Source organism: Epargyreus clarus, unplaced genomic scaffold (assembly GCF_041222505.1).
Source record: "Epargyreus clarus isolate Ecla_fem2 unplaced genomic scaffold, WU_Ecla_fem_2.2 ptg000007l, whole genome shotgun sequence".
NCBI classification, from domain to species: domain Eukaryota; kingdom Metazoa; phylum Arthropoda; class Insecta; order Lepidoptera; family Hesperiidae; genus Epargyreus; species Epargyreus clarus.
Window position 1 is genome coordinate 23,056,263 of NW_027332215.1, and position 13,683 is coordinate 23,069,945.

Here is a 13,683-nt window from a genome sequence, read left to right on the forward strand (position 1 = left end):
TCACTATTCGGCGCATCTCTACTAATTATGTAAGGAATATAATTTTAATGTTGTAATTTAGTATTAAAGTTATTTTTTGCTTGTGTATATATTTACTGAAATGAGTAATATGTAAGTAACTATAGGTGAGTTTCTTTAATGAAAATAAAATTATTTAAAAATTAAAAGTCTAAAATTAAAAGTGCTTATTTAAAAAAGTGCATTTTGTTCTATAACATATGACCGTGAAATCACGCGGTCGGATGGCGTACCTACTACACATGGAAACACCACATGTTACGATATGCAACTAAATCAAATTTTACAACAGGAAAATGGGTTTATTTATACAAAGCGTATTGCATAATTGCATTACTCTTGATGTATATTATTATGTTTTTCGCTAATCTTCTGCACACTGAAAACAATGACTACTTACTATGACAAAATGTTTTGCAATATTCAAAGAGTGGAAGTTTATGTAATGTATGTATGTAAATGTTTAGGTTTGTGCATTCGCAATGCCTATAATGGCTTTAACCATAATTGGTGTGCAATAAAGAGCGCTCTTTAAATAGACTTAACATGAAATACCTATAAGGTGTAATATTTTTGAATATTGTGCAAAATTAAATCAATGATTCACGACTGAGGACCTACTTGTATATTTGTGTCCACTATAACCAACTATGGTTTACTTGCTCAATCAATAATTTACCGATGTGTTTTTAAATAATACAAACCATTTATATTTTTACCTGGACTCCTACAATATTCAAATATTTACTGTACCTACTTTTAAAAGATGTACAATCACCAGAGCCAATATCAGAGAATTTTTCTATTTGAGGGGTTTCGGATTCGATAAATCGATCTAGCTAGGTTTTATTTTCAGAAAATATCGTTTTAAAGAAAACATATACGGTCGAATTGAGAAACCTCCTCCTTTTTTGAAGTAGGTTAAAAAACACTGAGCAAAGCTCGATCATCCAGGTACTTTTATTTAATTGCCAAAAATAAACGGTAGCTGTAATTTATATTCTGAAAAAATATTATGTATATCTGACTGATATCATAGATACGGCACATCGAAGTATTTTATCAGCAAGTTGGACTTCTTTATCAGAATGGGTTTGGTTGTAGCTGCATTTAAATAACTACAATTAAATTAGATGAAGCATTAAACCGTATTACCATAAAAATAGTTTAGTACGTACATTATCAGCTTTTACAACGAAATACATTTATTTCTAAATGGTTCATAGTAATAGACGCGGGAATCTTAGATTGTAGTCCTGTATCAAACGTCATGGCTGTTGGATAACGAACTGTCGCGCGCGGTGTTTAGGTCCACATCATGAGGTCGTGGGTTTTTAATTCGAGCATGCGCGATGGCGTGGCTTCCAAAACGAATTGTTGAAGGTCACCTTGAGTTTCGGAGCGCGGACGGCATCGAGGCGTGTACTCTACAGACGTACACCAACACCAACAGTCGACACTACGTGACTGAACGCACGAAGTTTTACGAAAAATACTCGTAAGTACAACAAAAACTGTTAAAATCCTAATATCCTACCAGTGAACTAAGTAGAATGTTATGAGTTAAACTTATTAGTTTTAATCGTCACTTGTTTCTTATGGTCATCCTTTGATGCCGGTCTGTTGATTTAAACCTTACTTAGTAATTCTTATATAGGTACTTTTTTATTTAAGTGGATTCATCATCAAAACACAGGCTGATAAAATATTGGTTACCAATATAACAACTTATTTTAATCTTGGAAAGCTCTGTAACCTCTTATTGACCTTTGGTCAACAGGTCAAAGGATGTCTGAAACATGTTGGTTATATTGTTAAATTAAAAAATAAGAAATATTTTATTCATCTAAGTTTTTAGGTAGGTACATTTTTTCAAAATATTTGTGAGTAAATTTTCTTTTAGCACTCGGTAAGTCACGTCACGCTAAAACATTGTTTTATAACATTTGAGCTTAAGTATTTGCAGATAACCAAAAGAAAAATATTATGAAAAAAATATAGTTAATCGTAAATATAGTACTCACCAAAAGTAAAAAAAATGCAAAATAAAAAAAATTCACGCAGTTGGACAATTAGAAAAATAACATAAACCTCAATACTTAAATCTGAAGCGTTAATCTGTTTTTGTATGTTTCGATTACTTACTTAAGTTATAAAGTAATTCTTCTTAGGTCAAAAGTAAATAGTTAATCTTAATCTGAACCAAAGTTATCCGTTGATCCAAGATTACCAAGGATAAATAAACAGATATTCAGACAAAAACGATTAGGTATAAATTTAATGTCTTGCAAACAAAAAAAAATCCCAAAGTTTATAAAAGCCTAAGGATCTATCCTTAGCTGATAATCTTTGTAAAAGATTTAAAAAAATCGCATTTTATCTGGGTGCGCACTATAGGGGACCATCTGCTTTCCCACCATCGGTAATAATGTGCAACATTACAATATTATGATTATCGTGCATCTGCATGCTCAGGTTTAAATCTCCTTAACCCCACCACCGCGTCTGGCCCGCGAAGCTATATTTTCTGCGAACGCCGGTTTCATTCATTCACTCTGACGATACGAGCGTATTGCAAACGAGACGCTTTCTTTCTTTTCTTCAGAATTCGAGTCTTCATTAGTTCGACCGCATTTGCGAATTTATAACGTTAACGGTTATTTTCATTGCAATATAGTTTCACTATTTATCACTTAAAAATAATAACCATGGCAGAAAACAACCACAGTAACGGCAATAATCATTGCGAGAATAATCGTGAGTACTTATCTATAATTTTTAAAGTTATTATTATATTTTTGGAATGAGTGTTAATTACACTTTTGCGTATTGTTACATGTGTCGTTTAACGTGAGCTTATTTAATATCAAATTTTAATATACGAACGCTAGTGTGATTATACATCATTAAGGGGACTTCCATTAATTACGTGAGGTATTTTTAGTGATTTACGACCGCCCTCCCCCTGGTGAGATTTGGTCAACCCCCTCCCCACTACCCTAATCTCATAAAATATTTTTCAAGATGTGTGTGTCTAGTGTAAATGCGTTGGATTGATGTTAAAAAAAACTAACTTAACATTTTTATTTAATAATAGTTAAGAGTGACATTTAAGAGTTCTTATTTTTTTCTTATATTACATGATTTATTTAATTTATCTCTATTTTCCCGCAACTTTCTTCTGCGTCTTGTGAAAAAATACCTGATATTTGCTGGGAGAGGGGATCTCCCCGAAGTAAGATTAGATGAGATTTGGCTCGACCCCCTCCTTCCTCCTAAATGCCTCACGTAGTCACTAATAGGCGCCCCCCAAATATACAATCTTGGTAAAAACCCTGGTATTATTAAATGTTTAACTCATAAGTATTAAATCGATTTCAATAGATTTACTTCACGCTATGAAAATAAAATCCAACATCATAATTTAAATTTTCCTTATATTGAAGTGCTTCGTGCGGAAATACTTGTATAGTAGGTATGTGTCATGAAAATAGTTTTGTTTCACTCGTACATTTAGCGCTGATATACATAATCGTAATGTTGTTACTCAGCCAGCCGTAGGAAGAATTGCTACATTTCCATAAAATATATGTGTATTCTGTTATAATTATATCTATAAGGCAAAATAAAAAGTGCATTTCATAGATTCAGAAATGTTAGTCTAAAGTGAACTAATTTACCGTGCGACCTTAATCGCAGTACAAACATTTTTAGCCTGCTCATATACGAGTCAATTCGTTACAAGAGTGCTGATCAATTACTTAAATAAAATTAAATGTAGTGCTGCGAAACTTCGAATAATGACTTAAGTTTATGCTTGGACGGAAATTACTTAAAAGTTCAGTATATTAAATCAAATTAGCGATCTCTTAACAGCAACTATATATTATGTATTAAGCTAATATATATTTCTCGGTTTTTGAGTGTCCCGCTCTTTATTGCTCATAATAACAAATTCTTTCAAAAAGACAATATTTAAGACAATGTTTTGATTTTATTGGAAAGTTTTCGTAACATGAAATAATATCTAAATGCTAGAATCAAGTGCTAAAACAATTAATAATATGTAAATAACATAGGTACATGTGATTTTCTCGTAGAGACACTAGGGGATGTTTGATACTATATTAAAAAAATCCTAACAGATAAAATGGCTACGGTTGAGAAGCTCTTCCAAGTGGTGCAACCAAAGGAGGACGACACTGGCAACAAGGTAACCGTGGTCGGAGTGGGGCAGGTCGGCATGGCTGCTGTCTTCTCTATGCTGACGCAGGTAGGCATCCTTGATTATTTCTCACGCAATTCACATAGTTTGAGAATCATACTTTTTATATTTCTTAGCCATCGTTTCACAATGTTGGAAGAAAATAAGTATAATAAGTATGTTACGTTCAATTTGCTATACGTTAGGTATGCATATGAATAAGTATTGAGGCAATCGATTAGTCATGAAAGATCCCGTACGGGATTGACGCTCTAATCTTATCAAGCGTTACACGGACGTCGATAATTTTAACGCGTTAATATCGTTTCGTTTGTTATTCTCAAAAAGATTTAAAATGACTTGTTAGTTGTTGTTAGCAATAATGCATTACCACTGATTCTATATTGTTTGATAAAAATATTGAAAAAACAACCAATAAAATACATTATTTTTAAAATATCTTCAATCTTAGTTTTAAATTTAAAAAATATGTGTTTCAGTAGATATGCCTAAATTCATTGAAAGCAAGCCCAGGGCTTGAATGATTTCACGAAAAGTACTCGTTATAACCAAACAAGACGTTACAGACATGTTTTATTATCTGTCCATTTTGGTTATAGGGTAGAAATATAAATTATTTCCTTTCTAATATACATTATACATATTATACATATCCTGAAACTATATTATATTTATTATATTCAGGGTGTGACCAACAACATTGCCATGGTAGACGTGATGCAGGATAAGCTGAAAGGAGAAATGATGGATCTGCAACACGGTTCCGCCTTTATGAGGAACGCCAAGATTCAAGCCAGCACAGGTACAGTATGATACCCTATGACGCAGAATAAAACGTCGACTAACTATTAAAACACTTCCATCACTCACGTCTCTCAGATCAAACCATAACTTTTATTTTATTAGTACGTGCATGCAATAAAACATACAGCTGTTCTTCTCCGGCAACAAACACCACTGTCCATCAGTTTCTGTGTAAACTGATATAACAGCGTGATAAGGAAGAGAAGCTTCCACTCTAAACTATAGGGATATAATGGTTAAATCCGTGAGTTACATAAGCGTTCTATTGTTTGTTAGATTATTCGATTTCTGCGGGCTCCAAGATCTGCGTGGTGACTGCGGGCGTGCGCCAGCGGGAGGGTGAGAGCCGCTTGGACCTCGTGCAGAGGAACACGGACGTCCTCAAGATTATTATTCCACAGGTAAATTATACTAACCTTCTTACTTACCAATATTATCATCTCGATTTCTGTGCATCTTACTTTTCTGCCTTTTCTTAAACGCTAGGAGTTATCCGCAATGCAATTGGATACTTTGAAAAGAGTTAAAAATGTACGTTATATTAGGTTATAGTTTGACTATAGGTAGATAAATATTTATGCCTTACACCGATCAGGGTCACGGCCAACCCATCGTAAATATCTATGTACACGTTATATTCTGTGAAGATATATAATATTAAAGTTTCCAGGTACATATAAAATTATACTGGAAACAATTCATTAAAAAGAACTTAATCTGCGTGCTAACAGTAAGTGATGACCTCATGCCGCCGCCTCGCCGTTAGACAAATAAACGCGTGGCCACCAGAGGACAGCGTTTGTGCACAATACGATGGATTGCACACAATTACATCACGTTAAAACGTCATCACTATAGTATTACTATTAATATCTAAGTAATTAGACTCATAGGCAAAATATTGCTATGTGGGTAGGTACAGGTAAATTTTGTTAGTACCCATTCTAAAATTAAACTAACCTCCCCGGAAGAGAACGATAATAATAATTAAAAGTAGGTCCATAGGAATTGACGATATTATATCTGTCAAATAATATTATTGTATAGAAACTAAATTAATTTTCATTGTGTTTATTGTGAGTTGTGCGTAAATGTTTTTAAAATACTTGATAGGTACTTTTATTAAATACTTACCTAATCAATTTTTACTGTCGTTTTTTTTTATTTTGTAAGCAAAAATTTAAATATTTTTGTATGGTAGATTGAAGTATTCGAATTTTAATTTAGCTATTTGAACATATTGTTATTTTCCTTCATCTCAAATACTTTACTAAGTAAGTACTAACTTAAAAAATAGTAAAATAACGTATTTTTTTAGTTATTTACAATCATTCAATCCACATACATCCATTTTGATACCCATACATACCCATGATTAATTAAAACAGTCTTTTCAATTTTTTACCGCCGAGGATCAAATCCTACCAAAGAATTTCTGCTTGCAGAAATTGTCTAATTTAGCACATTTGATCAAAAATTCTACCTCTGTATCTTGAATTTTTAGCTTGTGAAATACAGCCCCGATGCAATCTTCGTAATCGCAAGCAATCCGGTGGACATCCTGACGTACGTGACTTGGAAGATCAGCGGGCTGCCCAAGCACCGCGTCATCGGCTCCGGCACCAACCTCGACTCGGCCAGGTTCCGCTACCTGCTCTCCGAGAAACTGGGCATCGCCACTATTTCCTGCCACGGCTATATCATCGGCGAGCACGGGGACAGCAGTGGTAAGTAAGACTCCACACTAGAAGTGCTCATACGAGGTATTCATACAGTAACTGGTATTTTGGACACATAATACAGCTCGAATTTGTTAATAAGTTACAGTTGGTGTTCAATGGGGTTCTAACTTATTCAACCTTGCTTAATAATAGATGTATAAAAGCATCAGCGCTCAAGAATATACTCGTAGTACAAAGAAATAATTGAAAGCAAACACGTAGGTACCTATAATAATGTGTATTGTCGCATACATTGCACATTTTTAAAAATATCTTTTGGACTGCAAGGTACCTACACTATTTTTAAACATCATTTATTATTAATTCAAAGGTCATTGACGCCGCTTGCATATCCGATCTTTAAATAGTGCGCTAGACGGCAGGAATCCTCACAGAGACCATGGCGCAGTCTGAATGTAAATAAAGCAACTGATATAAACTCATTTTCTATGCAAATAGATATTGCAGCGAAGAACAAAGCGCTACTACATTTTCTTATTAATAGATTTCATTTAGCTGACCGTAACTAGAGAAGAGATAATGAGGAGAGATGTTTCGCTGCGGCTGGGTGCAGTTAATAAAATTAGCCTTAACTACGAAACAAAAAGAATTGTTCTGTGGGTATACATGCTAATCTATATCTGTGGGCGCAACCTTTTATTACCTACCTATCATAATGATTATTAAAATTATGTCTGGCTTTACCACACAAGCAAGTAACTATTAGACAATTCTACGATTTCGTTAACTTTTTTTGGAGTTTACTCCTTAAGAAACGATTTGAGTTATAAGGCCCGGTACGGAAATTTTATGAGGAGTAAAATCAAGTGTAACACGAAAAGTTGAGGCGTTACGTAAAAGAGACAAACATATATATCCACACTTTACGCGCAACACCAGTGAAGTCACTGAATAGAAATGTCATAATTTTATTTTTTTGTACTAGTGACGTGAAGGAATGCGTTGTATCGGTAAAATAGGTTCACAGACTACACATTAAGTATACATACATACTACATACTAAGTAATTTTAGCCACAAACAAAACATAGGTAATTTAAAATAAGCCAAATACGAAGGTGCTAAACTCGGACATGTATACATGTCCGTGGACGGTACATTTCGTTTCGGACATGTATACATGTCGCTGGGCGGCAACGTATAATGATCCATTACAATCCCTCCTTTTTATTACAATCATTATATCCTCTCAAAAAGGAAGTAGCGTTTTTAACCAAAATATGAATCAAGAGTGCTTTTATTAATTTAAAATACAGTAAGTTCAAATCCCATATGAAAGTAATTATTACAATAAAAATAATTAGCAATATATAAAACATTAAAACGTCATTAACTATTTTCTATTCGATATATATCATAATTATCGTCGGAGTAAACTCCAATCGTGCGTCGTAGCTGACACACACACACTTTTTTGTTTTCTGTGACCACTTCGTTCTTCTTATTTACATGTTAAATGAAAGCATATTACACTCAACATAATCTACGGTAGTTATAAACCAGTAACACTTTCTTTCCTTTAAAATATAGATGTAAGTATGTAATTAATCTGTTTTTCTGTTCTTAGTGCCTGTGTGGTCCGGCGTAAACATAGCAGGGGTCCGACTCAGTGACTTAAATCCCAAGATCGGTACCGACAGCGACCCCGAGAGCTGGAAGGAGACTCATGAGAACGTCGTGAAGAGCGCTTACGAGGTTATCAAGCTGAAGGGATACACCTCCTGGGCTATTGGGCTCTCCCTCTCCCAGCTGGTGCGCTCCATTCTGTCCAACGCTAACAGCATTCACGCTGTCTCCACTTATTTGAAGGTATTGCACTATTTACTTGCCTTTATTAACCTAGTAATTGTACTACAGAACAAACTTTAAAGTCACATATTTGGTACTTATAAATAAGGATTATTTGAGTGCGTATAATGGTTATTACGGTTACAAATGGAAAAGTCAAAAGTATTTAAAAAGACACGTATCTACATAATTATTATCATGCTATACTTATCGCCAAACTGCTAGTCCGCTCTGAAGTTGTTCCAAGTAGGTGTATTCACACAATTTGCTATCAGTTTTACGCGGACTATACCTACATAAAAGCTAATAAATATAACTAGCATTATCTTATCTGATGTGCTGAATAGCGTCTTGTGTATTTCAGGGCGAGCACGGCATAGAGGAGGAGGTGTTCCTGTCGCTGCCGTGCGTGCTGGGCCGCTGCGGCGTGGCGGACGTGGTGCGCCAGCCGCTCACCGAGGACGAGCTGCGGCGGCTGCGAGACTCCGCACGCCTCATGGCCAAAGTGCAAAATGACATAAAGTTCTAAACTCTACCGAACTCCACTCTACCAAAGATTCTTATCTTCTCTTCTAAAGCTGCTTGCATTTCGCGCTGTTAGAATCAGATTAACGTATCTACATTTTGTCAATTTTACAGGTTACAAATTCGCCACTTCAAACTTTACCAGATTAATGATCTAACAGAGATAATATACAGTAGTTGAAATAAAAATATATATTAATATATTGTCCTACTATTACTTAGTTTTGAAAAATAAAAAAAAATATTCATTTATTTATTCGGCATTTTATTTATTAAATATTGAGAATAGCGTTACGTCGTTTTGCCATTCAAAAAAGACTACATTGTGAACCGTTTTGTGAAAAAAAAAACGATATTTGATTTTTGTACATACGTTTATCTGACTCTTACACCGCGATGTGTCTTCTTATATAGCATTTGTAAGACGCATTTTGAATCATTAACGTTTTTAGTTATTCGAAAAGCTAGATGGTTTAGCCAATGAGCGTTTTGTAGTTTTAAAATAGGTACGTCCAGGTGCCTCGTAGGTTCATCTATTTATAATTATTTAGTTAAGCGCATTTAAATTAAAGTCTTCTGAAGTTACATTTTGATAATAATTTTACATTATAATATATAATACACGTTTATGTTAAGTAAAAACAATTTTTGTGATTATTGTAACAGAAGTCCCAATCAAAATAGACTGAAACGCTAAAATGTGTGCATCCGTGATTGTTCGCCATAATTTGATTTTTATATTATAGTAATTACAATATACACCTATATAATTTAGACAATACGTATGGCTCTGGCGGCGTTTGCGCTTATTAGACGTATTAATACAAGTAGTGGGTAGAATCGCTAAACTTCTGTCGAAGTCGGTTATTTCGGTAGGTACTTTAATTGCAGCGTGATCATTGAGCATCGCATTTTTTTCGTATGTAATGCTTGTTGTGTAAGTGTGAAAGCTTTTTTCAGCCAGTTGTTTTACGGCAGTATTATATCTACACATTATTTCTTTTCTCTCGCTTTTTTAGTAATACATTTTTAGTATTTAAACAACTCTTTTATATGATGAAGTTATGTAAGAGTACATTTACTTTAAGTTATTTATTTTTGTACAAAATTATTAGGAATTAACGTTCCCAGGTGTTTCATCATATGTGTAAATACCTATTTCTTTTGATAAAAAATACCATGACAGGACGATGTATGTTATATTTTTCTACTTTGTCAGTATTTCTAATATTTTTATAAAATTTATGAATATATTTCAACATCTGTTTACGTAATATTAAAGATTGCTAAATGTAAAATTGTTTCATTATTACTATTAAATATTGATAGAAAAGCACTGCACCGTATTTTACTTAAATGTCCCCTATTATTTTTACCAGTTTTCATACCAAATCTTTATAGAAAAAAAACATTAATTTCATAATCGTTTCATTATGCTTGACGTAAAAATAAATTATGTTAGTAAAAAAATGTTTATATTATTCTGAATGAGATTCTGCAAATATAACATGTCATAAATTTGTTCGGTAGAATCAAAACCGACCGCCATAAATATTTATAATATATAAACAAAAATCCTTGAAATAATTAAAATTTATAAGAACTCCTAGCGATATACTCGTAGAGTATGTACAGGTACAGTATATACTGCTGGTTATTCACATTCATTACTTATATCAAAATGTGGATTGGAGCAGAAGTTAATACAAATATATTAAAATTCAAATATAATATGGAGCAGTAATTTATATTTAAAAAAATATAATAAGGTGTTAAATAAAACTGTTTACTTCATAAAATTATACAATGATTTTTATTATATCATAATTCATATAGTTACATCAGTACTAAAAACTTGATACTACAAGACACTGGCAGGCAGCGCCGCCGCGAGACATTACATTAAACGTAGTGATGTGGAACAGCGCGGTACAATGGAATAATACTCTTATTGCTTAAGGCACGGGCCATTTACTTACAGAAGCAGCACAAAAATCTTTACCGCAGGGTATAACCAAGGACGAATTTGCAGCAATATATTTCAGACGCCGAGCATTCAATCCCGTATGAAGGCGAAGTACATCTTAGGCGACCCAAGGCTTACATCTTAGGTTGGGTTACCACATCGGAATTGGCTAATCGATATTTTTTCTTTACATTATCTAACTGAAAACTTTTTGTTCTGCTCGACAACCTGGCACCTTAAAAATGGGATTTCCTAAATTTCATTTTCAAATAAATGAGACATTATTATGTTATACTGTTACGTAAAAGTAAAGATTTTTGAACTACTCCATAAAAGAGTCAAATTGCAAATAGGCCGTTAAACAAACACAATTTCTTGGGAAAAGACTTGTCTTTCCATAAGAAATTGTGTACTGTAACATTGACATTTCATTGTCTATGTCATGTATTTTTTAATACTCATCATAAATGGTCAACTGTTCTATGTAAGGACCCAAAGAATTTCCAATTTGACATGGTATACTAATCTATCATTTATTCAAACTTAAACATTATATTTACTCGAAAATTGCAAGTAGGATACAGTTAAAAAAATCGACAGTTGTGCATAAATTGCTGTCCATACATAGCTTTGACATTTTCAGACGAGGCAATCAAAGCAGCGACAGGCAAGCTGACAACACGATATCTCTAAAATTAACTTTCTAACAGAATTAAGCACTAATCACAAGTGTCATGTTACTTAAGAGAAAAAACATCGAGTGGATTTTGTATGTAACAATACTTAAATGGAATAAGCAAAACGTAGAGGGATTTGTAAGTCCCATACTGTTCCCATTTATAGTAAAATAAAAAATATTTTTATTGAATACGCAGTTTACCCAGTTTCCTCCTGTAGTAAAGAAGGACCACCATGTATAGAACACGTATCGTAACATACACTCCATAAGGCATGAAAAGGCGGACTATTACATACATGATGCCTTTCTCAGCATTGTTTGATAATTGATAGTTTATAAGACTAACATTTGAATTAAAATATAACGTGATTATAATGTATTGAATATTGTGGCAGTACAGGAAATGACTCAGCTGTTAAAACTAATCATTTTAAAAGATAGTAATACAATGTTAAGAATTTACTTAATATTCCACTTAGTTGATTTATAAATGTATTTTTTTCTGCATTTTGGTCACAAATTAGATTAAAAACTATATACTTGCTAAAACTTAATTTTATATACAATTTAATAGGTTTTAAAAGTACATACGTTAAAATTAGGAATAAGCATGAAATATTATTTTAGCATAAATCACAGACACTTGCCTTACAGTCGGCCACTCGAGAAATCATACAAATTTCATAAATTGCGAATTATTACAAAGGATAACATGCTTTCCAATACAATAGACTAATATTATTAATCGTATAGTGAGTGACATGACGGCTGTATACTGTATGATCGCCCATACGTTTGAGAATAATTCTCATAACTTAAAGGACGCCGGGACTACAAACTGTCACGATTACCAAACACAATAATTATATTTAACGTTTCTCACAGCAAGTTCGGTTCGAAAATCAAATATTACAAGACGTTAAGAACTATTACATAATCACGATTATTGGAGCCGAAGCAGACAATGATAATTTGGCATTTTAAGACTAAAACGAGCCACGGTATACGAGAACATTGAGAAACGCCGTAAGGTGACTCCACGCACGCAAACAATACAACGAAACCGACAGGTGGGCACATTGACTATACGAATGATTATAAAATCTTTAGCTTAAGAACATAAACCTACGGATGAGCGAACGCTTGAATGTTCAATAAGATCTACTTTAACTCGGCTAGCGCCTTTGTTCATTTCGGTCAAAGACCATTTCGCGTGGAAGTTTCGAAATATACTATCCTCCAACGCTATTTTAACACACTAATATCAGTTCAGGAAGCCTCGCTTCGTTGTCGCGTCCGGGTAGGTCCACTCGCCCAAGGCACGAGGGTGTGGCCGTTACTTAAATTATTCGTCGCAATATAATATAACGAAACCTAGTTAATTTACTTATACATATAGTTTCCGCGATATACCTACACTCGAAATGAGGATCGTAGTTTCAAGTCGCAAATGGTGTAACTCCATGTGGGGGCGTGTCACGCGGCGGCGGCGGCGGCCACGTGTCGGTCACGTGTCGTTGGGCGAGCGCAGCGCGTGCAGCGCGTTGCCGTGGCCGGCCGGCCGCCGCCGGTCCAGGAACGTCTTCAGCTGCGTCGCCGACAGCGCGCTCGCCGGCGCCTGACATCATACATTACTAAACATTACTCACACCTAACAACAAAATGTAACCAGGGCATTTCTTCAATATAGGGTATTTTCGCGTTACGATTTTTTGTAATTTTGTTAAAAGCAAACGAGAAATATGGATTTCTATTCATAACGATTTAATAGAAATATTAAAATTCATTAATTTTGATCTGCCCTTATATCTGCCTATACCTCCGCCACGATGTGAAGAGAATCGATCTTAGGGTCATCAAAAATCTGGCACTGTAAAACTTATAATACTAATTTCCTTGTTTCCATGTGTAATTCTACAGATAACTACACATTAATT

At 34.0% G+C, this 13,683-nt stretch overlaps 2 protein-coding genes across 5 annotated transcripts in view; one reads left to right on the top strand and one right to left on the bottom strand.

Annotated features, from left to right (window-relative positions):
- Nucleotides 1–1,357: 1,357 nt before the first annotated feature.
- On the top strand, nucleotides 1,358–10,437 carry Ldh (lactate dehydrogenase). 2 transcript variants are annotated; one of them, XM_073075183.1, is made up of 7 exons: nucleotides 1,358–1,516; nucleotides 4,164–4,291; nucleotides 4,928–5,045; nucleotides 5,324–5,448; nucleotides 6,552–6,774; nucleotides 8,356–8,597; nucleotides 8,941–10,437. In XM_073075183.1, exons 2-7 carry the CDS (start codon nucleotides 4,169–4,171, stop codon nucleotides 9,103–9,105), a joined length of 996 nt encoding a protein of 331 aa, XP_072931284.1. In that variant the 5' UTR covers nucleotides 1,358–1,516; nucleotides 4,164–4,168; the 3' UTR covers nucleotides 9,106–10,437. The 2 variants fall into 2 exon arrangements, with proteins under 2 accessions (XP_072931284.1, XP_072931283.1); XM_073075182.1 differs by lacking the exon at nucleotides 1,358–1,516 and adding an exon at nucleotides 2,548–2,775.
- A 458-nt stretch (nucleotides 10,438–10,895) lies between these two features.
- Nucleotides 10,896–13,683, bottom strand: part of trio (trio Rho guanine nucleotide exchange factor) — a 125,569-nt gene continuing 122,781 nt past the window's right edge. For all 3 annotated transcript variants that reach the window (XM_073075185.1, XM_073075184.1, XM_073075186.1), the window contains one exon: nucleotides 10,896–13,364. In XM_073075185.1, coding sequence (XP_072931286.1) covers nucleotides 13,254–13,364 — 111 coding nt within the window. In that variant the 3' untranslated portion in view covers nucleotides 10,896–13,253. The remainder of the gene's footprint in view (nucleotides 13,365–13,683) is intronic.

Excerpts from the sequence above, each read along its gene's own strand:
- Ldh (XM_073075182.1), top strand. The coding sequence starts at position 2,727 with ATGGCAGAAAACAACCACAGTAACGGCAATAATCATTGCGAGAATAAT. Across the intron at positions 5,449-6,551 it reads TCAAGATTATTATTCCACAG|CTTGTGAAATACAGCCCCGA; the intron begins GTAAATTATACT and ends TTGAATTTTTAG. Across the intron at positions 6,775-8,355 it reads CGAGCACGGGGACAGCAGTG|TGCCTGTGTGGTCCGGCGTA; the intron begins GTAAGTAAGACT and ends TTCTGTTCTTAG.